At 49.0% G+C, this 21,846-nt stretch overlaps 2 protein-coding genes across 2 annotated transcripts; one reads left to right on the top strand and one right to left on the bottom strand.

Moving 5' to 3' along the window:
- Positions 1-834: 834 nt before the first annotated feature.
- Positions 835-8,884, bottom strand: CYB561A3 (cytochrome b561 family member A3). The gene is made up of 5 exons (XM_065881418.1): positions 8,701-8,884; positions 5,717-5,925; positions 4,907-5,061; positions 4,022-4,178; positions 835-870 (listed from the first exon to the last, which is right to left on the bottom strand). Exons 1-5 carry the CDS (start codon positions 8,882-8,884, stop codon positions 835-837), a joined length of 741 nt encoding a protein of 246 aa, XP_065737490.1.
- Positions 8,885-13,586: 4,702 nt separating this feature from the next.
- Positions 13,587-18,495, top strand: TMEM138 (transmembrane protein 138). The gene is made up of 5 exons (XM_065882890.1): positions 13,587-13,764; positions 15,060-15,324; positions 16,395-16,566; positions 17,859-17,934; positions 18,207-18,495. The coding sequence occupies exons 2-5, from the start codon at positions 15,197-15,199 to the stop codon at positions 18,317-18,319; spliced, it is 489 nt and encodes a 162-aa protein (XP_065738962.1). The 5' UTR covers positions 13,587-13,764; positions 15,060-15,196; the 3' UTR covers positions 18,320-18,495.
- The last annotated feature ends 3,351 nt before the right edge of the window (positions 18,496-21,846 follow it).

The raw sequence follows: 21,846 nt of genomic DNA on the forward strand, positions 1-21,846 counted from the left end.
GCTGGTCCTATGACCAAGGTGCCTGGCAGTCATCCCAGTGGCTTCTGAGGGCTTCAGCCACTTGAGAAGTTCTGTCATGGTCCTCCTGCCAGCATCTGGCCACGTGGGGTGGGGTGGACAGTCAGCCTCATGGCCCCTGCCAGGGGGTAAGGCCCACTCGGGACCCCAGGTGTCGCCATGCTGCTTGTCACCTAAGCACAGCAGTATGGGGCCTGGGACCTGGCAGGGCCTGTTTGGAGAAGGCAGTGCCAACACTTAGGAGAGGAGCAAGACGTCACCACAGTCTCGTTGGAAGAGCGGCGGCACACTCAGGCATCACACCCGAGACTGGGTGTGCCACGCACGTAGCTATCGTGGGGGCAAGTGAGGCACTTGGACGCTCAATGAGGAACGCCTCTGGAGGTGGCCTAGCTCCCAGGGCTCTGCTGGGTACAATGCACCATGACTTTGGCCCGTTTCATGGCAAGCTGGAGAGTGAAAATAGCTGAGCAAGTGCCCTGCCGAGAGAGCAAGGTTGAACCTGCCCGGGGACAGGCAGGCAAGCCTGGACCCGATGAGGGAAAGGAAAGGAAGCTCGAGGCACCCCTGCTACTCCTCCGTGGGACAGGCTGTTCTTGGGAGAGCAGGTTACCAGGGCTCATAAGGCTGTCCGACAGCACATCAGTCATAGGGAAGGGCCAGGATCCAGGCCCCAGTTGCAGCAGCAGCTAGAAGGGCACATACAACGCACGCAGACACAATGCAGCGACGGGAAACAACAGAAACGGGCAGCCAGCTCCTCAGCTTCTCCTCTGCAGAAGCAGCTCTGCCATTCTCCCCTGTCCTTCCATCGCGTCACCGTGTTCCCGCCCAGCCTCGTGTCCAGATGGGCTGGATGGAGGTAACGGAGCAGATGAAGCCTGGCCCGGCGCAGCGGCCTAAACTTCAAGGGAAAGCTGAGGAAGCATCGGCTCCCTCACTTTCCACGGTACGGACTGCACTTGATTCCCAGGTCACCTGAGCTCTCGGGGTTCTCTGCCACATCCCTAGGGGTGTGAGGGGAAATGAGCCTGACTTCACGCGAGCAGGAGCGGCGTGAGCAGCCAGGGCAAGGAGGGCCTGGGGTAAACGAACGACCTGAGATGTCAATGCCAGGAAGAGGTGGAGAAGCCAAAGCCACCGAGGAAAGCATGTGGGCAGCAAGCTGTGGAGAGAGCAGGTCCACCACGGAGACGAGGGGAGACTGGACGAGAGCCCCGGGGAGAGCAGAGCTTCTGAAGGAGTCCAGACCGCACCACCAACCGCTCCTGGCGGCGCCTTCCTTGTTCACTCCCCGCCGTGCAACAGGGCCTGGAAAGACAGGCAGATGCACTCAGGTTAATGGCATAACGTCAAAATGGCCCCTGACCTGTAGGAGTCACGCCAGGCCTGAGATGCTCAGACCCCAACCTGCAAGGCGAGTCCCAGCCCACGCCACCACACCTTTCAGAGAAGCTCCAAAGCCCCTCAGCCAATACACACCCCATCTCACCATGTCCCTCAGGTGCCTGCGTGGCCAAGAACAGGCAAAACGTGCTGCAAGCACTCAAACCGTCACCAAGCACCCGCTAGATACGCTCCTGTCCCACTAGATGAGCCCTAAAGCCGAAGAAGTACGCTCCCATCCCACTAGATGAGCCCTAAAGCCGAAGAAGTGTAGATACGCTCCCGCCCCACTAGATGAGCCCTAAAGCCGAAGAAGTACGCTCCCATCCCACTAGATGAACCCTAAAGCCGAAGAAGTGTAGATACGCTCCCATCCCACTAGATGAGCCCTAAAGCCGAAGAAGTACGCTCCCGTCCCACTAGATGAGCCCTAAAGCCGAAGAAGTGTAGATACGCTCCCGTCCCACTAGATGAGCCCTAAAGCCGAAGAAGTACGCTCCCGTCCCACTAGATGAGCCCTAAAGCCGAAGAAGTGTAGATACGCTCCCGTCCCACTAGATGAGCCCTAAAGCCGAAGAAGTGTAGATACGCTCCCGTCCCACTAGATGAGCCCTAAAGCCGAAGAAGTGTAGATACGCTCCCGTCCCACTAGATGAGCCCTAAAGCCGAAGAAGTGTAGATACGCTCCCGTCCCACTAGATAAGCCCTAAAGCCGAAGAAGTGTAGATACGCTCCCATCCCACTAGATGAACCCTAAAGCCGAAGAAGTACGCTCCCGTCCCACTAGATGAGCCCTAAAGCCGAAGAAGTGTAGATACCCTCCCGTCCCACTAGATGAGCCCTAAAGCCGAAGAAGTGTAGATACGCTCCCATCCCACTAGATGAACCCTAAAGCCGAAGAAGTATAGATACGCTCCCGTCCCACTAGATGAGCCCTAAAGCCGAAGAAGTGTAGATACGCTCCCGTCCCATTAGATGAGCCCTAAAGCCGAAGAAGTATAGATATGCTCCCATCACACTAGATGAGCCCTAAAGCCGAAGAAGTATAGATATGCTCCCGTCCCACTAGATGAGACCTAAAGCCGAAGAAGTACGCTCCCATCCCACTAGATGAACCCTAAAGCCAAAGAAGTATAGATAAGCTCCCATCCCACTAGATGAGCCCTAAAGCCGAAGAAGTGTAGATACGCTCCCGTCCCACTAGATGAGCCCTAAAGCCGAAGAAGTGTAGATATGCTCCCGTCCCACTAGATGAGCCCTAAAGCCGAAGAAGTATAGATATGCTCCCATCCCACTAGATGAACCCTAAAGCCGAAGAAGTACGCTCCCGTCCCACTAGATGAGCCCTAAAGCCGAAGAAGTATAGATAAGCTCCCATCCCACTAGATGAGCCCTAAAGCCGAAGAAGTGTAGATACGCTCCCATCCCACTAGATGAGCCCTAAAGCCGAAGAAGTACGCTCCCATCCCACTAGATGAACCCTAAAGCCAAAGAAGTATAGATAAGCTCCCATCCCACTAGATGAGCCCTAAAGCCGAAGAAGTATAGATACGCTCCCATCCCACTAGATGAACCCTAAAGCCGAAGAAGTACGCTCCCATCCCACTAGATGAACCCTAAAGCCGAAGAAGTATAGATAAGCTCCCATCCCACTAGATGAGCCCTAAAACCGAAGAAGTATAGATACGCTCCCATCACACTAGATGAACCCTAAAGCCGAAGAAGTACGCTCCCATCTCACTAGATGAACCCTAAAGCCGAAGAAGTATAGATAAGCTCCCATCCCACTAGATGAACCCTAAAGCCGAAGAAGTACGCTCCCATCCCACTAGATGAGCCCTAAAGCTGAAGAAGTATAGATACGCTCCCATCTCACTAGATGAACCCTAAAGCCGAAGAAGTATAGATAAGCTCCCATCCCACTAGATGAGCCCTAAAGCCGAAGAAGTATAGATACGCTCCCATCCCACTAGATGAGCCCTAAAGCCGAAGAAGTATAGATACGCTCCCATCCCACTAGATGAACCCTAAAGCCGAAGAAGTATAGATACGCTCTCATCCCACTAGATGAACCCTAAAGCCGAAGAAGTACGCTCCCATCTCACTAGATGAACCCTAAAGCCGAAGAAGTATAGATAAGCTCCCATCCCACTAGATGAACCCTAAAGCCGAAGAAGTACGCTCCCATCCCACTAGATGAGCCCTAAAGCTGAAGAAGTATAGATACGCTCCCATCCCACTAGATGAACCCTAAAGCCGAAGAAGGAGAAATTACCGTACACCCCTCATTACGCGCAAGCCCGTCCTTGGAGAAGACAAGGCTACACTTCCACTCGTGAAACCACAGCAATCTGGGGAGGCGAGTAACCCCCACCCTCTCCCAGCGGACAGGCCCCCAGGAGCCTGAGCCCGAGCAGCGGCGCTTGCTGCAACGGCCAGGAGGTGCTGGGCTGCCACTGGTGCGCCCCGTCAGCCAGCGTAACCCCACCTTCAAGCACCTTGGTTTCCCACCACGTTACTGGGTTGGTCTTCCCGGCAAAGCCCAAGTCTTTACTGGGTGACCCTTCCCTAGACCCGGCCCTACCCCAACCTGGAATGGGAGACCAAAACCCCATACCTGTCTTTCGGCCTGCATCCCCAGCTCTGGGCGTTTCCAAGACGAAGCCAGCAGGATATAGAGCACCAGCAGCCCGAAGACCACCACCAGCATCCCAGAGCAGTTGGCAAAGACAGCCTCACTGGGCAGGCTGGAGTACGAGTTGGTGCCATTTTTCCTGAGGATGACAAAACAATGTGGGCGCTCAAGAAACTTTTCTACCTGTTTTTGCCCAATGTGAGACTCAGTGCCACTAACAGAGGATAAGAAAAGCTTCCCAGGACCTGCTGTGACCTGGAATATTAACATACTTTCCAAGTCTCTGCCATGACAAGTGTCTGCAGAATGCTTTTTCCCTGTGAGGAAGCTAAAGCTCCCAGACGTGAAATGAACTTTTCCAGTTACATAACTAGGAAATGGCACAGCCAAGATCTATACCCAGGTCTGACCTCAAATCTTGTTTGCTTTTCACTGCACCCCCACTACTTCAAAGAACGGAGAATGGGAGTGGTTAGGCATGCAGCCTCTAGTCCTAACACAAAGCTCCGCCACTTACTGGCTGTGTGCCCTTAGGTGCATTACTAAACCTCTCTGTGCCTCTGTTCCCTAATGTATAAGTGGCAATGACAACAAATGTTGTAGGGCAGTTAGAGGATTAAATTTAAGATGTTTAGAATAGTTTCTGCCACAGAGTAGGTTCTAAATCGCTTTGATGCTGGGTATTTGCTGACCAGTGTACCAATCTCAGCCTAAAGAAAGACCGATTCCATTAACCTTCCAGATCAGGAACGAGCCCCATCCCAAAAGCTTCCCTCCCTTGGATGGGTCCTATGATCATCGAGTGCATCTTCTGAAGACCCTGTTCCTTCCCCTCCACCTTAGAGTTGGGGGCGCCGTCCCACTCACAGACTGGAGAAAAGCTTCTCATTAATGCCGGAAATGACAGATGCAATGGCCAGAGAGAGAACGGAGGCTCCAAAGAAGACGTGGAAGGGTTTAAGGAGGCTGCGCAGCTGCACGGACGCCCAGGGCAGCAGGAAGACCGCAAAGCCCAAGAACCACTGTGGACACAGGAAGTACTTGATTGTACTGTGTGTGACCAAAGGCACGCCAGGTCATCCCACTCACCAGTGCCTCCTACCCATCAGTGAACCCTTGCCCTTATCTCCCAGCTCAAACCTCCCACCAGGCATTGCCCCAGCACCACACCTAGCCTCCTCACTGGGGTCTGTTTGTCTTACACAAAGGAATGTAGGGATGTTACCTACATGAAATGCTTAGCTATCCCCAGTCTCCTGCAAACCCAGCCATCCTTGTTTGTCTCTGCTTCCTTCCTGTCCTGGCTCACAAAACACATTTGTACAGGGCTGACATCAGAATACGGATACTACTTCTAGAATTGCTTCTAGTTCACAGAAAGGGGGGAGAGAAGAGGGCAGAAAAGATGATTTAGAGTCAGTGTGGTGCGTGCTGTGACAGAGTTAGCTTAGAGCGCTCCAGCACCACAGGTGGGCCGTGTGAGGGGTAAGAGCTGGAACAGGGTGAATTCGGGAACCACCAATCTCCCACAGCCCTTCAAACTGCCGATTCTACAGGATGTGCCCTGCAAGGCCGTCTCCAGGCAGTAAGCAGAAGGGATATTTGGTGCTGATGCAAGTGAAGCCCCAACGAGAGCTGGCAGCTGTGGGAATCCAAAGGAGAACAGAGAGTACCCACCTGACAGGCGAAGAGGAAGACGGTGGTGATGCCCAGCCAGCTGTGCAGGGAGTAGAGATTGGGGATCTTTCTATGGCTGTGAAAGTCAAAGACGGCATGCAGCCCCAGTACAGTCAGGATGAAGGCCAGCAGGTGCATGGCTGCGTGGCCGAATTTCCAGGGCAGCTTGGGCCCTACCCACGACTGGGGCAGGCGGTAGACCAGTGATGCTGTAGGAGAGAGAGCAGTCCCTGGGCTCGGCCTCTTCCCCTGTGCTCACCCGTGCATTAGGGGAATTACCCTGACGTGATCCCAGACAGCCTCCCAACAAAATAAGGAAATGCTAGGACATCAGTATCAACTCCTCAGCATCTTCCATCCTTGCATCATTTCTGGTATAGCCATCAACCATGAAGCGGGGAGACAAGGACCATGACAAAAGGGAGGAGCCGGAAGAGGGACAAGCTAGGAGTCTGGGATCAGCAGATACGAACTACTCTACGTAAAATAAACAGTGTGTCCCTACTGCAGAGCACAGGGAGCCATATTCAGTGTCTTGTAATAAGCTATACTGGAAAGAAATCTGAAAATATATACATATATATGTGTATATACATATACACACACACACACACATATATATATATATCTGAATCACTTTGCTGTACACCAGAAAACACAACTCTGTAAATCAACTATACTTCAATTTAAGAAAGGGAGGGGTGGGTAGAACAGGTTTCATGGACTTGCCATTCTGTCATAACAATAATAAATGCCACTTGTATGCAGTTTTACAGGTTGAAAAGCAACGTCACATCCATTATTTCATCTAACTGAATGAATTCTCACAACTGAAGTGAGCTGTCGAGGACACAGGCTTTAAGGTTAGATAACCGAGGTCCAGATCCAGGTTCTTCCTCTCAGCTATTTGGCATATTCCTAAATCTCAGTTTCCTCATCTGTAAAATAGAGGCAACAACAGAGCCTCACAAGCGTCCCGTAAGAACAAAAGTGGGAGGATGTATCCAAAGTGCACGGGGTAAGCTGCTATTATCAACATCATTATTCCCATTTTACAAGTGGCGAAAATGAGACTCACCTGGGCCCCAAGGCCTGCCTCTGAATGCACGGGGCAAGGATGGGTCTGGCAGGAGTAAGGGGACCCCTCAGGTACGGCCCCGACTGTGCCACAGAGGCTCCAGGCCCCGCTCCCTAGAGCAAGGGCTGGCAGGCTGCCGCGCACAGGCCAGGTGCAGCCAGCTGCCGATTTTCGTGAATAAAGTGTTTTTACTCCATATGGCTAAACGTCATTTATTGAAAAGAACATCTTGTCCCACAGCTCTGCAGAGCCACCTTTCCTCACTTGTCTATTCACTTATCACTACCACACTTTTTTTTTAATTGGAATACAGTTGATTTACAATGTTGTATTAGTTCCAGGTGTACAGCGAAGTGAGTCAGTTATACATTTATATATATCCACTCTTTTTTAGATTCTTTTCCCATATAGGCCATTACAGAGTATTGAGCAAAGTTCCCTGTGCTATACAGTAGGTCCCACGCTGTCTTAATTACAGTAGCTTTATAATAAACCTGAATAGACGGGAGAGTAAGCCCTCCAACTTTGCTCTTTTTCAAAACCACCTTGACTAATCTTGGCCCTTTGCATTTCAAGATAATTCAGTCTGATTGTCAATTTTCACAAAAATAAGCACTGAGACCTTGGGGTTGAAATTAACCTACAAAACGATTTCAGGAGAATTTACATCTTTACAACGTTTAGTCTTCCAATCCACTTACACAGTAGTATATCCCTCCATTTATTTAGGGCTTCTTTAATTTCAATACAGTTTTATATTTTTCTCTGTAGAAACATTATATGGCTTTTGTCAGATTTATGCCTAGGTAATTAATGCTTATGGATGCTATTATCAAATTATATTTGATATTAAATAATAATTAACATAATTAATAATAATTAAATAACATTAATTTTAAAATTTGTACTTATTTTTTCCGTTTTATTGAGATATAACTGACATACAGCACTGCATAAGTTTGTGTAGAACATAATGGTCTGCCTTACATACATCATGGAATGATTACCACAATAAGTTTAGTGAACATCCATCTTCTGATATAGATACAAAATTTTAAAAATAGACAAAAACTTTTTTCTTGTGATGACAACTCTTTGATTTACTCTCTTAACAGCTTTCATATATAACATACAGCAGGGTTAACTGTATTTATCATGTTGTACATTGCATCCCTAGTACTTATTTATCTTAAAACTGGAGGTTGGTACCTTTTGACTGCCTTCATCCAATTCCCCCTCCCCCCACCCCTGGTAACCATAAATCTGCTGTCTTTTACTATGAGTTTGTTTGTTTTTGGAGTATAATTGACCTACAGCACTATGTTACTTCCTGTTACAAAACACAGTCATTCAATATTTCTGTACATTTCAAAATGATCCCCATGATAGGTCTAGCTATGATCATCACCATACAAAGATATTACATAATTACTGGCCACATTCCCTACACTGTACCTGTGCTTCATTTGTTTTGCAGCTGGAAGTCCATACCTCTTGCTCTCCCTCACCTATTTCTCTCCCCACCCCCACCACTATAAATAAAGTTTTATCAGAACACAGCTACACGTTTCCGTGTTGTCTCTGGCTGCTCTCACAACACAGTAGCAGAGCTGAGTAGGTGCAACATAGATCATAGGGCTTGCAAAGCCTAAACTATTTACTGTCTGGCCTTTAACAGAAAAAGTTCGCCAACCCCCGTCCAAGAGTATCCATGCAGCTACCCTTCTCAGATGCTCCCGTTCGCACGACTTCTTCCTCCACATGACACCTGGGCCCAAAAACAGCCCAGCCCACCCCACCCCTATAGCCCTGAACCCGACAGTAACGAAGGCCAGGATGGAGAGGGACAGCGCTGCCCTGTACGAGCCCGGGCCACACCATGTCTCCTCTGCTGACCTGTACTCACCAGCACTGTAGAACACCACCATGCCCGTAACCATGAGCACCGGGTGCCAGTTGAACATGAGCATGGTGCCATCCCAGGCAAAGCCACCTTGCCAGTACCATATCCAATAGATGGTGGAGAGGATGCACATCGAGCCCAGGGAGCACAGCGCCAAGACGGACAGATAAAACCATCCCACAGCCATTCCGATCAAGCACTCCTAGAGAAAGCGGAAACCACACGTCCCTGTTGGCTCAGGCGCACTCCACACGCAGGCTAAAGGAGGTAACACTGACCTTGCTCTTGGCCGGAAGGGTGGTTCCCCTGCTATCAGCCTGGGCACTGTCCCATGAAGCCTTGACGGCTGGGTGAACCCAATCTCTGGTTACGAACAGTGAGTGAGGCCCCGCCCCAGCACCTGGCAGCATACAGCGCAGCCAGCCTGGGCCTAGGGCTGGCCCTGGAGAGAGGCCTCCCCCGCTGCGGCTCGACGCCAAGGCTCTAGATCCAGGGCCCTAGGATGTGCCTCCCCTCACAGGACCAGAAGGTAAAGAATTATAACCCCACTCCCCATGAAAAGAAAGGACAGAAATCAAAATCCAGGCGAGATCACACAAATGCCCAGGGCTTCAGTTCTAACGTAAGGAGGCAAAACTCACAATCTTCACACTACCATTAGGCCACTTGAGAGAGAGTGCTATAGGATCCCACTTCTGCAGCAAAGTTCTTCCCCAGACTGTGACCTCTATGGGCTAATCCTCCCATTGGGAGGTAACATGGGGTCTTCAGAGTCCCCATTCGCCACACCTTTAATTGAGCAAAAGCCCCCAGCTGTCTCCAGACCTGAAACTTCTGCTTTCTCTTCTCTGGGGAAAGTCCAGAGGAGAAAAGAGGAAGCAAGAACTCGTGATCTAGAAAGCAAGAGTTTATCTTGAGGGTCCCACGTGTACCTGATAAACTCAGAAACCAACCCTGGTTTCAGGCATGGTGAATGCCTAGCCCCCTAAGCAGCTGCTCTGAAATTTTATTTATTTATTTTTGGCTGTTTTGGGTCTTCGTTTCTGTGCGGGGGCTTTCTCCAGTTACGGCAAGCGGGGGCCACTCTTCATCACGGTGCGCGGGCCTCTTACTATCACGGCCTCTCCAGAGGCACAGGCTCAGTGGTTGTGGCTCACAGGCCCAGTTGCTCCGCAGCATGTGGGATCTTCCCAGACCAGGGCTCAGAACCCGTGTCCCCCGCACTGGCAGGCAGATTCTCAACCACTGCGCCACCAGGGAAACCCAGCAGCTGCTCTTAAAAGCCAGGCAGGGCTTCCCTGGTGGCGCAGTGGTTGAGAGTCCGCCTGCAGATGCAGGGGACGCAGGTTCGTGCCCCGGTCCGGGAAGATCCCACATGCCGCAGAGCGGCTGGGCCCGTAAGTCATGGCCGCTGAGCCTGCGCATCTGGAGCCTGTGCTCCGCAACGGGAGAGGCCACAGCAGTGAGAGGCCCGCCTACAGCAAAAAAAAAAAAAAAAGCCAGGCAAGTGGGCGTGAGTTGGCAGGCAGTCTGCAAAGCCACAGGACACCCCTGCTTTCAGCATGGGCACAGCTCTCAAGGCAGGCACACTGCCCCGTGGACTCAGGCCAAGAAGCTGACACAGTGGCTTCCTGCAGTTGAGGTCCCTCAATCTGAACCAGCTAACAGAGAAGAGGCCCCTAAAATCAAGAACTCCCAAGGAGATAAAACACTTGACCCTCACCTTTATACCTAGTGGCAGGCTGACAGAGTGGTGGCCTGGACTCCAATTCTTATGCTCTGAGGCTCCTTAAGCAACTCACTTAACATTTGTAGGACTCAGTCTTCTCATCTGAAAGAAAGCCATGGCAATAGGATATAACTTACTGAAAGGCAGCTACGAGCAGACACCACACCAGAACCTTACACACATGATCCCATCTACTCATCTTCACAACCCCATGTGGAGTTATCCCCATTTTATAGATGAGGAAACTAAGGCTCAGACAGACTAAATAGGACCCAGTAAGTGGGCAGGGAGTTTCAAACCCTTGTCTATTCGGTTTCAAAGCCCATGTTTTTAATTTGACCACAGGTTGTCAGAGAGTCAAGAAAATGTATGTAAGGACATCGTGAGAGGACAGTATTATCATTTCCTTAGTATTGTTACAGCATTTCATCCTAACGACTAACAAAAACCTCAAGCTCATGGCCCCCATGGTTGCCCAGGCCTCTCAGTGGCCCCAATTCCATGTCGTGCCAGCTCTCTCCATGCCAGGTGTCTACCTAACTACAAACAGATGCTAAGCTCTCACAAAGAGATCCAAGGTGGCAGTAATCTCTGAGAAAGTAAGATCTGAGGTCTGGGGGAAAAAATAAGCTTCCAGGAGGCTGGAGAGAGAAAACCATGCCACCTGATTTCTGGAAGCTTTCTACCTTAGCTACTGAGCTCAGAGATTTGCTACCCAGCCTCAAGAGTTATCCCCTTAGTTCCTGTAAGGGCAGTAGAAGTTTCAGGTCACCAGAGGTTCAATCATACCCCCAGTGAAGTGTCAGCACAAAGGAGCTCTTGGTCAGCAGGCTCCATCCACTGAATAATATCTACTTTTTTTTCCCCCTCCCTTTGTAAGAGGAAAAAAGAAAATATAATCCAAAAGGGACCACATCTACGCCCCTAGAAGAGGTCCTGGATTACTGCTCTGGGACAGACTTGGAAAAGACAATGGGGACACTTCCCTAACAGATGGCTGGAATGTTTTACCAACAGTACACAGACAAGCCCTCCCTCTGCTCAAAATAGAGAGCAAAAGGAGAGAAAAAGAAAGAATGCAGTGAAAATTGCAATCCAAATGCTAAGAATATCCTCTCATTTATTCCAAGAGAACAGGATGTGCTAAGATTTCAGGATGTGCCCACCAGTCCTATTCTGCCCTCACTTGTAGAGACGCATTCTAAGACAAAAGTCGGCAAACTCCTGTAAAGGGCCAGAATGGTAAATATTTTAGATTTTGCAGGCCATACGGTTTGTCACAACTATGTCATCAACTCTGCTGATGTACTGCAAGAGCAATCATAAATAATACCTTCACAGATGAACATGAGCTATGTTCAGAAAAACTTTATTTATGGACAAAGAAATTTCAGTTTTTATATCATTTCCACATGTCACAAAATATCATTTTCTTTTTTTTTTTTCAATCATTGAAAAACGTAAAAGCCATTTAGGCCAGCCAGATTTGGCCTGTGGGTCATGTTTGTTGACCCTGATCTAAGGCGTCTACTCTCCAACCTAATATACTTCTCAATCCCATAGCAAAAAGGATTCTCCCAGGCTGCACTAAAACAGATCAGGCCCTGGTGTAGGAAATGGGTATATCCTACTTGGCCCTAGCCTTAGGAAAAGGCTCTATTCCAAACCCATTCACAATTATTTAGAAGTGCAAATAGATGAAGGAACAGGAAGTCTGTTTGTTGCTCCACTTCTCAGATGAATGGTGCGGGCTTCAGGAATCCTGAGAACCAGATTTAGGGCTCAAGTCCTGAACTCTTATCTTACGGATCAAAAATATTCGGGCCCAAAGAAGGAAAGTGACTTGGCCACGGTGAGTGGGCGAGCTGGTACAAGGCTCCAGGTTCACTCCCCCTGTGCTCCAAGGACTCCTCACTTCCAAACGCAGCTTCGTAGTCAGAGACTCAGGAGTGAGGGGCCCTAAATTCCACTCAGGAGGTAGATAAGCAAGGCCCTCCTTAGCACCTGCGTGATTACAGTCCCGCCCTTCGTACTGCCTCTGGTCGGCCTCAGGTGTCCAGAGTAGGTTTCCAGGAACCCGGGGACCGATCCCTGACTCCTCCGCCGGGACCAAGATCCCTTGGTCCCAGCTAACCTTGGGTGCAAATTAAGGCAAGGGGCTCCACCTGCTGACTGCGACTTCCGAAGAGCTTCTGTGCTTTCCAAAGAGCTTCCTTCCACCACCTGTGTAAGTAAGGGCACAGAGAACGATGTCCATTTCGTAAAAGAGAAAACTGAGGCCGAGCGAGGGGTCGCGACAGCGCGAAGCGAGGCAGTAGGAGAGCCAGCACTCGAACCCAGGTCCCTGAACTCCCAGCCCGGGATCTTTCTCACCCCCGAACCACAGTGGAACGCAGGGGTGCTGGGGTCTCCGAGACCCGCCTCTTGCCACCCGGCGCCGGACCGGCAGTTCCCGAGGCTCCTGGGAGATGGAGTGTGAGACTCTCAGGAACGCCCTCTATCACCAGTCACAGCCGCTCTACAGCCAACTGGCGGGGCCGCTCTGTCACCTTATAGGCTTGTAGCACTTCCGGTCGCGCGCGCTTTCCCGCGCGCGGCCACCTGGGAAATGAAGTCCAGAGCCGCGGGGTGGCCGTCAGACAAGGGGCTGACACTAACTCCAGTTCCTCCACGGGCGTTTCTTCCCCAAGCCCGGGCTTCCAGGGACCAGGAACGCCGTCACGGATCGGTCCTGTCCCTCACCCCCACCCCCACCCCCTCGATTCCGTGGAAGCGGAAATGTTCGGGCCGACGCGAAGCCTCTGGCCAGGGGCTGGCCCTCGGCAAGGCCGAACGCGGGGTAGGCCGGAGGCCTTGGCCCGCAGCTGGGAGCCCTGGAACAGGGCGCAGCGACGTTGAGAGAGGGGCGGGCCCAGGAATGCGGGGGCCCAAACATGGCGACCGAGCGGGCCAAAGAGCGGGGAGAAAAAGCCGAGGACAAGCGGGTAGCACGGCGCAGACGGAGCCGCGTCACCCATCTACTTCCGGAATTTAAAACCGGTTTCCGGAAGCCAGGACGGTGTCCCCGTGACAACCGACGTTGGGCCTTCTAGGTGAGAACGCTGAGGAGGAGTGGGTAAAGTGGCCGGAAGTCGGAATTTTGTTAATTGCTTTGGTTTTGGTTTTTTGCTAAGGCAAGCCCTATTTTAAAGTGGATTACGAAGGGTGAGGAAAATTACTCAGGGGACAGAGAGAACGCGGCAGACAGCGGTGGACAAACTGCGAAGACCGCTTCATTACCTTGGGAATCACCGCTGCCCTAACCTGACGTGATGGTCATCCTTCCCGTAGAGATGGCGGTGGGCGGCTCTATATAACGGATCCTCACAGCAGCCTTCTGTGGTGGCCTGTGAAGTAGTAGTTAAGAGCACAGGCTTTGTTTTCACACCTAGTTGTGAATCCTGGCTCTGCTCACCTGCAACACGGAGGAACGACTTGAACTCTGACCCTGTGTCCTTGCCTGTAGAATGAGGATAATTCTTGCCCACCTTGCAGAGTAGTTGAGAGGATTAAAGGAAATTGTCTTGGTTGACAAATTTATCATGGTGTCGGTATGTAGCTGGTAGCTATCGATATTATTTGATGAATAAGGAGACTCGGTTCAGAGAAAAGCACCTTCGTACATCCACTAAAGTGGGACTTCTCCATCAGGTGAGGCGGACGAGGTTCCGCAGCTTCGCAGAGCCTCTGTGTAAAGTGGGGTAATAAGCGTAAGGACTGCTGCTTCTCAAGATGGGTGTAGGATTAAATAAGGAAATGAATATGAAGAGTTTGTAAACTGTAACATTTTACCGATATGAATTTAATCGTTCTGTAACACTTGGAAGCATTTTGAAATTTGTTCATAGATTTGATCCAGCTGGAGGGGGTCACAGGACACCCCCAAAGCAGCTTCTGGGTCTTGGAATAAATGAAAATAAAAGCCCAGCTCCCTTTACCTGGTGCCACTGTGTTGCTACCATAATCGTAAACGTTAGGAGAGCACTATTTCCTCTCCCACCTAGTTACATATAAACCCGTCAGTTATGTAAGAGGCAGCTTTGTACGGCAGTTAAGAGCACAGACTCTGGACCAAGACCGCTTAGATCTGAATGCTAGCTCTGCCACTTATTAGCAATGTGAACTTGGACAAATTATTTTACCTCCCTGGGCCTCGATTGTCCCCTCTGTAAAATGGGGAGAGTAATAGTGTGTCTTCTACCTCAAGGGTTATTGAGAGATTTAAGTGATGTGGGCGCTTTGAATTGTAAGCGATATTGTAGGTGACATGCAAAGGTTTTGCTGCTGCGGTTAGTAATAGATTAGTATTGTTGCGTGACCAGACAGTCACTGTGTGTAGGATCCCTAGATTCCTTTGGACTCAAAAGTGTTTAGAAAGAGCTCGACATCTAGAGGGTTCCAGCCATGGAAAAAGGTTTGAGGGTGAGGGTCCCTGGAAGGAGTGACTAGTTGGGGTTTTTCTGTTGTTGTTGGTTTTGTTCATTGATGTATCCCAAGCACCTAGAATGGTGCCTGGTACATAATAAGTCCTCGGTGAATATGTATTAATGAATTTCTAACCTCCTTTTTTTTTTTTTTTTTTTTGCATCAGTAGGCCCTTGTCTGAGAGCAAGGGAAACAGCTCTGATTCTGAGGAACTATAGCTTCTCCCTCAGTGCCTGGGAGAGTACTAGGACTGCTTTCTGGGAACTGTGGAATGTGCCCTTGGCGGCCCAAGATAGCAGAAGGAAGATGCTCCAGACCAGTAACTATAGCCTGGTGCTCTCCCTGCAGTTCCTGCTGCTGTCCTATGACCTCTTTGTCAATTCCTTCTCGGAGCTACTCCGAATGGCTCCCGTCATACAGCTGGTGCTCTTCATGTAAGTTCAGTGGGTGGGACAGCTCAACCCAAGCAGTCTGAAGTCCCTGACAATCATAATTTAGCATTTTAAAGTTATTAATAGAGAAATATCAGGGAGAATAAAATTGCACTTTGTCCTGGGGGTACTCCATGGTCCATAGACATGTCATGGTCCATAGACATGGGCCTGTTTTGGTATACTTCCTCTAACAAGGGTTTGGGACACAGGGAGCAGTGCACATTGAAAATGAGGGCCAGATTGCTGACACTGTCATTTTCTCTATCTTCGAGTAGAAATACTGTCTTACAGTGCCATGAAAGAGGGTTACAAAATGTCAAGTAGGGCTTCCCTGGTGGCGCAGTGGTTGAGAGTCCGCCTGCTGATGCAGGGGACGTGGGTTCGTGCCCCGGTCCGGGAAGATCCCACATGCCGCAGAGCGGCTGGGCCCGTGAGCCATGGCCACTGAGCCTGCGCGTCCGGAGCCTGTGCTCCACAACGGGAGAGACCACAATAGTGAGAGGTCCGCGTACCGCAAAAAAAAAAAAAAAAAAAAGGTAATTTCAAATAGTAATAAATGTTATACAATGGATATAAAGTACCTGGGGTGGGGAGGTAAAGGCTACTTTAGGTAGTGGGGTGAAAGAAAAGTCTTTTTGAAGAGGGGACATTTGCACTGAGACGTGAATGGCACTAAGGCAGCCAGGCGTGCACAGATGAGGGAAAGTGCATTGCTGTCTTGCTAGAGGAAAACGTCTGACAGGACCAGGTTATGTGACAGACAGGGCTGGCATTTTCTGGATACAGGGAGGAAACTAGCTGCTTCTCACAGGTGCCTGGGAGCTTTGTTGAGTGGGGAGTGCCAGCAGGAAAGCCTTGTCCATAGACTGCCACTCAACTGATGGGGCCAGTGGGTAGTTTTAGCTTCATGTCATTTGGGGTCCAAAACCCAAACTACCTCTGGGGGGGTTTCAGAGGACTATATATACCAAGGAAGGACAGACTCCATGGTGTCCCTTAGGACTCGGGGCTGGCTCTTGTGTCCTCCCCAGGCCTCCATTTGGCCGTCCTTTTGTTTTCTGTGTCTGCAGCATCCAGGATATTGCAGTCCTCTTCAACATCATCATCATTTTCCTCATGTTCTTCAACACCTTCGTCTTCCAGGCTGGCCTCGTCAACCTCCTCTTCCATAAGTTCAAAGGGACCATCATCCTGACAGCTGTGTACTTCACCCTCAGCATCTCCCTTCATGTCTGGGTCATGGTAAGAGTGAGGCTCTGAATCCTTAAAGGGCTAGGAATGTTTTTCTGTGGGAACCCAGAATCTCTGGATGTTTATATTTCACAGAGTCCTTGATAAGAAACAGATGAAATGAATGTGGTCCAGCCTAAAGCTAGACACATGAGAATTTCATAAGGCACTTTTATCTAACCTTATATGTTGAAGAACAGCCTTATCCAAGAGTCCAGGGACACTTCTGGAACATTCAATTCACTTTTGCCCCAAAAGGCCTGCCAGGGCTAAAACAGGAAGTTGAATCTGTTTCATCGTTAGCTGGTTGGTACAGCATATTCTTAGGCATCAGTGTCCCACGGGAAATAGGCAGGAGTGCCGCTGGCCCTTCAGTGCTGCATGCCGTCTGATGCATCCCCATCACTTCCACTAGGAAAACCGACCCCCAAGATGCCTCCCTTTGGTTCTAACATAGGCCTCAGAGCAGATCTAGTTTTCATGGTTTCGGATTTGTTTTGTTGTTGTTGTTGTTGTTTTGGCCACGTGGTGTGGCTTGGTGGGATCTTAGTTCCCTGAGCAGGGATTGAACCCCTGCCCCCTGCAGTGGAAGCACGGAGTCCTAACCACTGGACCGCCAGGGAATTCCCTCAGATTTCTTCTGCTTCACAAATTCTTCCATCCCTTTGGGTATTTCATGTGCTTCTCATGTACTCATTTTATGGAACATATTAAAACCTCAGGGTTCTCTAGTCATTTCTTTACTAAATGTGCCTTCTCAGACCAAACGTCCCGTTAGGTTGCCCTTGTGATTCCACAGAGAGAACTAGAGCTCACAGGGAAGAAGCGGAGCAGTGCCGAAATCTCAAGGTGCTTCCCGGAGAGGATTGTCTCTGCTCTGGTTCCTGGAGCCAAAATAGTCCTGGCTTTGTACTGTGAAGCTGTTAATCTGATTAAACCCTGAGTGTACCAAGCCTTTATCTGACAGGAACTGAGCCTGAGATTTCCAAGGCAAGACAGTGACCATGCTGAACTCCTGAGATGATGTGTATCATTTCTCCTCGGCAAAGGCTACGGGATGAAATGGAATAAATGGCTTAGTTCCAACTTCCTCCCTCAGAGTTACAAGAATTTTCCCTCTGTAGCAAAAAAAAAAGGGAACTTGAGGTTCCTTTGAAAAGCACTCCTCGGGCTTGTGGAAAGAAAGAACGGGGGTGCATTAGCCTGCTATTAAACCAGGTGGCATCTCTGCAGCTAACCAAGTTGGAGATGCGAGGGCCTCATCTAGCCGTTCACATTTCTCTGTGTACTCATATCTCCTTTAGAACTTACGCTGGAAAAACTCCAACCACTTTGTCTGGACGGATGGACTTCAAACGTTATTTGTATTCCAGAGGCTAGGTAAGGACCAGAGCATCCTCAGGCCTCACTTTGGTCCCACCGGTGGCTCTGACAGCCAGGGCCTTGATCCTGGCTTCCCAGCCCATCACAGGCAGCGTGGGATGAGCGGGACAGCCACACCAAGAACAGGAGAGACCACTGCCCTCTGCCCTTTCTGGGAGTCACTGGGAAATCATGAAGCAGGGCCCCTCAGCCTCGTCCGGTTATGTTCTTACCCTGAAACAAATACTCAGGAGCATCCCTGAGGCTTCTCTTCTGTTTATTATCCACAGCGGCAGTGTTATACTGTTACTTCTACAAACAGACGGCTGTGAGACTGGGTGATCCTCGCTTCTATCAGGACTCCTTATGGCTGCGCAAGGAGTTCATGCAAGTCCAAAGGTGACCACTTCTTGTCACACTGATGGATGCCTTTCCTTCCTGACAGAAGCCACATTTGGGGCTCTGCAGAGGGGATGGTCAGCCCTGTGCACTAGGAAGCAGCTTGACATTTCTAGGGCAGGCCCAGGCCAGTTGTGCTGAGCAGTTGAGAAGGGAGGTCCTCCCTCCAGCAAACGAGAGTGTTCCCTAATACAGACTCCCGTACATCACCTAATACAGACTCCCGTACATCACCTAATACAGACTCCCGTACATCACCTAATACAGACTCCCGTACATCACCTAATACAGACTCCCGTACATCACCTAATACAGACTCCCGTACATCACCCTAATACAGACTCCCGTACATCACCCTAATACAGACTCCCGTACATCATCCTAATACAGACTCCCGTACATCATCCTAATACAGACTCCCGTACATCACCCTAATACAGACTCCCGTACATCATCCTAATACAGACTCCCGTACATCACCCTAATACAGACTCCCGTACATCACCCTAATACAGACTCCCGTACATCATCCTAATACAGACTCCCGTACATCACCCTAATACAGACTCCCGTACATCACCCTAATACAGACTCCCGTACATCACCCTAATACAGACTCCCGTACATCATCCTAATACAGACTCCCGTACATCATCCTAATACAGACTCCCGTACATCATCCTAATACAGACTCCCGTACATCATCCTAATACAGACTCCCGTACATCATCCTAATACAGACTCCCGTACATCACCCTAATACAGACTCCCGTACATCATCCTAATACAGACTCCCGTACATGAGCCCTTCCCGGCCCCTGCCGCAGTTCTGCCCCCTTTCCTTTCCCGTTCTCTACCCCTCTTCCTCACAGAGGGCTCTGTGGCTTTATCCTGGGGAAACTTTCCACTGAGCCCAGTAGAGGAGGAACTCCCAGCCCCTGTTCCGTTTGCACTACACACTGATGACTGAAGGATGCGAAGAGTGACTTTTCTGGGCTCCTGACTGATCACACCTCAGGCATTTAGATTTTATACCCAAGGTACTTTTTCTACATTTTATAAATAGGAAGTAAATTCTTTACCATAAATGATGGAGTCTCTGCCTCACTAGATCTCTTCGTGGTTAAGAGACATGCCAAGTCCTAGCCTTAGCATCTACTCGGTCCAGTGGCAGATTGAACCACAGAGCAAATACGGATATTTACTGAATCCCACTGTGAGGACAAGATGAAATTCAGGATGTAATTTGATGCCCCACCCCCATCCCTGGAGTTCCAGACTTCTGTGTTTTATTCAGTCCCTCCCCCTGTCAGAGCCCTAAATTGCCTTCAGAAGAGTAAAAAGGTTCCCTAGACTCTTGGCAAAAGAAAAGTTTGTGTGCCCATAGTATCAGTTTTCTACTGCCAGAATAATGTTGTGTAACAGACCCAGCACCAAACTTCAGTGGCATATAACAATAAACAGTTCCGTGGCTCTTGAGTCTTGAGGTTCAGCTGATCTGTCTGGGTTTGGGTAATTTTTGCTGGGCTTGCACATGTGTCTGTGGTCAGCTGTGGGTCAGCCAGGCAGGTGTGATGATCTTGAGATCCTTGATTCTTGGCTAACTTAGGCTGGCCTCAGCTGGAATGACTCTGCTTCACATGACTTATCCTCCAGCAGACTTGCCTGGGTCTGTTTATAGACAGTGGCAGGGGAGCAGGAGAACAAGCCCTAGGGTGCAATCCCATTTCAGGCCTCTACTTGTATTGTGTCTCCAGACTCCCATAGGTCAAAGCAAGTCATGTGACTGAGCCCAGTGTCTGGGAAAGTGCTACAAAGTTTCCTGGCAAAAGACATGGATACAAAAAAAAAAAAAAAAAAAAAAAAAGGACATGGTTACAGAGAGGGCCATTAATTCAGTCAGTCTACCCACCCACCCAGAAAGTTGCTCTGTGAAACTCATTATTTGGAGATACTCTAGCCCAGGAGTTAGCAAACTTTCTGTAAAAGGCCAAATAGTAAATATTTTAGATTTTGAGGGCTGTGTGGCCTCTGTTGCAATTACTCAACTCCGACATTTTGTAGCATGAAAGCAGCCAGAGATGATACATAAATGAATGACCTATGTCACAAAATATTTTTCTTTTGGTTTTTTTTTCAACCATGTGAAAATGTAAATTTAATCTTAACTTGAGGACCGTATAAAACAGGCTAGATTTGCCCCCAGGCCATAGTATGCTGACCCCTGGTTTAGAAGGCTAGAATGAAGTTCTGGGGAAAGAGACTAGTTGATCAGCCATGCTGTCCAGATTTATCAGATATTTTTTTCAAAAGGTACAGTGTTCAAAGAAAATACCTAAGATCCCATATCCTATAATTGGAAGAAGCAATCTAAAACGTCCTAACAAAGCTACTGTCTATACTTACTATACCTTCATCTGTACAAAAAAATGACAATAGCCCAATTTTTAAAATATTTTCATAAAAGCTCTTAATAGGAATATTATAATCCCCTTTGTTCATCACAGTCCCTGAAAGGCAATTTTCTACGTCCCAAAAGGAATCAGGGCTAGGCCGTTCCCTGTAGTGTGCAGCTAGTGAGTACAAGCAAATGCCTGTTTCCTCACTCACGGTATAAATGGAACTTTGTGGCCCTAGGAGTCTCGGGGCAGGGGTGGTGTTCCTTCCTTCCTCCCTCCTCCCTCCCTCTCTTCCTTTCTTTCTTTTCCTTAATAGTTAATACATTCATGTGATACAAAATTCAAGTTATAAAAAGTTTTATGCAGTTATTCTTCCCACGGCTATATCTCAACCACCGAGTTCCTTCTCCCTCCCCTCCTTGACAATCTGCATTTATTTAACATACCTCTTATAGACAACAGAACATTTCAGAAACATTTTTACAAAAGGAAAAAATTGCCATATCCAACCCCAGTTATTTATTTCAAATCTTTGACAGTATGTATTCATATTTTATACACAGTTGTGATTATGGGGAATAAGCCATAACATAGTTTGCCTTTTTTTTTCACTTAGCAGTAGGAATATATTTTTAAGTTGTGATATAAATTGACTGCTTGGGGATAGTCAGTTTTCAAAGATCAGAGGAAGAAAATACACACTTTAAAAGTGCTTAGAGACTTTTAGTAGCATGGAGTTGCTTCTGGCTGCCCAATGCTCTACTCAAGAACTAGAAAAACCCGATAAAATATAAAAATTGTCTTTATAAAAGGCCTTAGAGAATTGCTGAAGGAAAGAGGATTAAAGGGCCTAAAATTTTGAAGTAGAGCGAATCATAGAGACGTGAGCTGACAGTTTGCAGCACATTTTCCTGTGGGAGCATTTGCTGACTCGGGGTTTGAGCAAGAGGCTGAGAATCCAAGCATGGCCCAGACAAGAGGGTTGCAGCCGGGGACCAGAGAAGCCAGCTGAGCTTAGTGCTCTCGTGACACTGGAGGAGCAAAGCGGGGGACTGGAAGAGCCTTAAAAACAACACATTTTCTGTTCAAGATACTTACCAAATTCTGAAGCTGTGTAGAGCCAGAGGCTATG

The sequence above is a fragment of the Phocoena phocoena genome, chromosome 8, assembly GCF_963924675.1.
Source record: "Phocoena phocoena chromosome 8, mPhoPho1.1, whole genome shotgun sequence".
Taxonomy (NCBI): Eukaryota; Metazoa; Chordata; class Mammalia; order Artiodactyla; family Phocoenidae; genus Phocoena; species Phocoena phocoena.

What these genes read in the sequence shown, in the direction of transcription:
- TMEM138 (XM_065882890.1), top strand. Translation starts at nt 15,197, where the DNA reads ATGCTCCAGACCAGTAACTATAGCCTGGTGCTCTCCCTGCAGTTCCTG. An exon ending in ATACAGCTGGTGCTCTTCAT is followed by an intron (nt 15,325 to 16,394) that starts GTAAGTTCAGTG and finishes CTGTGTCTGCAG; the next exon opens with CATCCAGGATATTGCAGTCC. An exon ending in CCCTTCATGTCTGGGTCATG is followed by an intron (nt 16,567 to 17,858) that starts GTAAGAGTGAGG and finishes TATCTCCTTTAG; the next exon opens with AACTTACGCTGGAAAAACTC.
- CYB561A3 (XM_065881418.1), bottom strand. Translation starts at nt 8,884, where the DNA reads ATGGCTGTGGGATGGTTTTATCTGTCCGTCTTGGCGCTGTGCTCCCTG. An exon ending in GAGAAGCTTTTCTCCAGTCT is followed by an intron (nt 4,179 to 4,906) that starts GTGAGTGGGACG and finishes TGTCATCCTCAG; the next exon opens with GAAAAATGGCACCAACTCGT. An exon ending in GGATGCAGGCCGAAAGACAG is followed by an intron (nt 871 to 4,021) that starts GTATGGGGTTTT and finishes ACCTCCATCCAG; the next exon opens with CCCATCTGGACACGAGGCTG.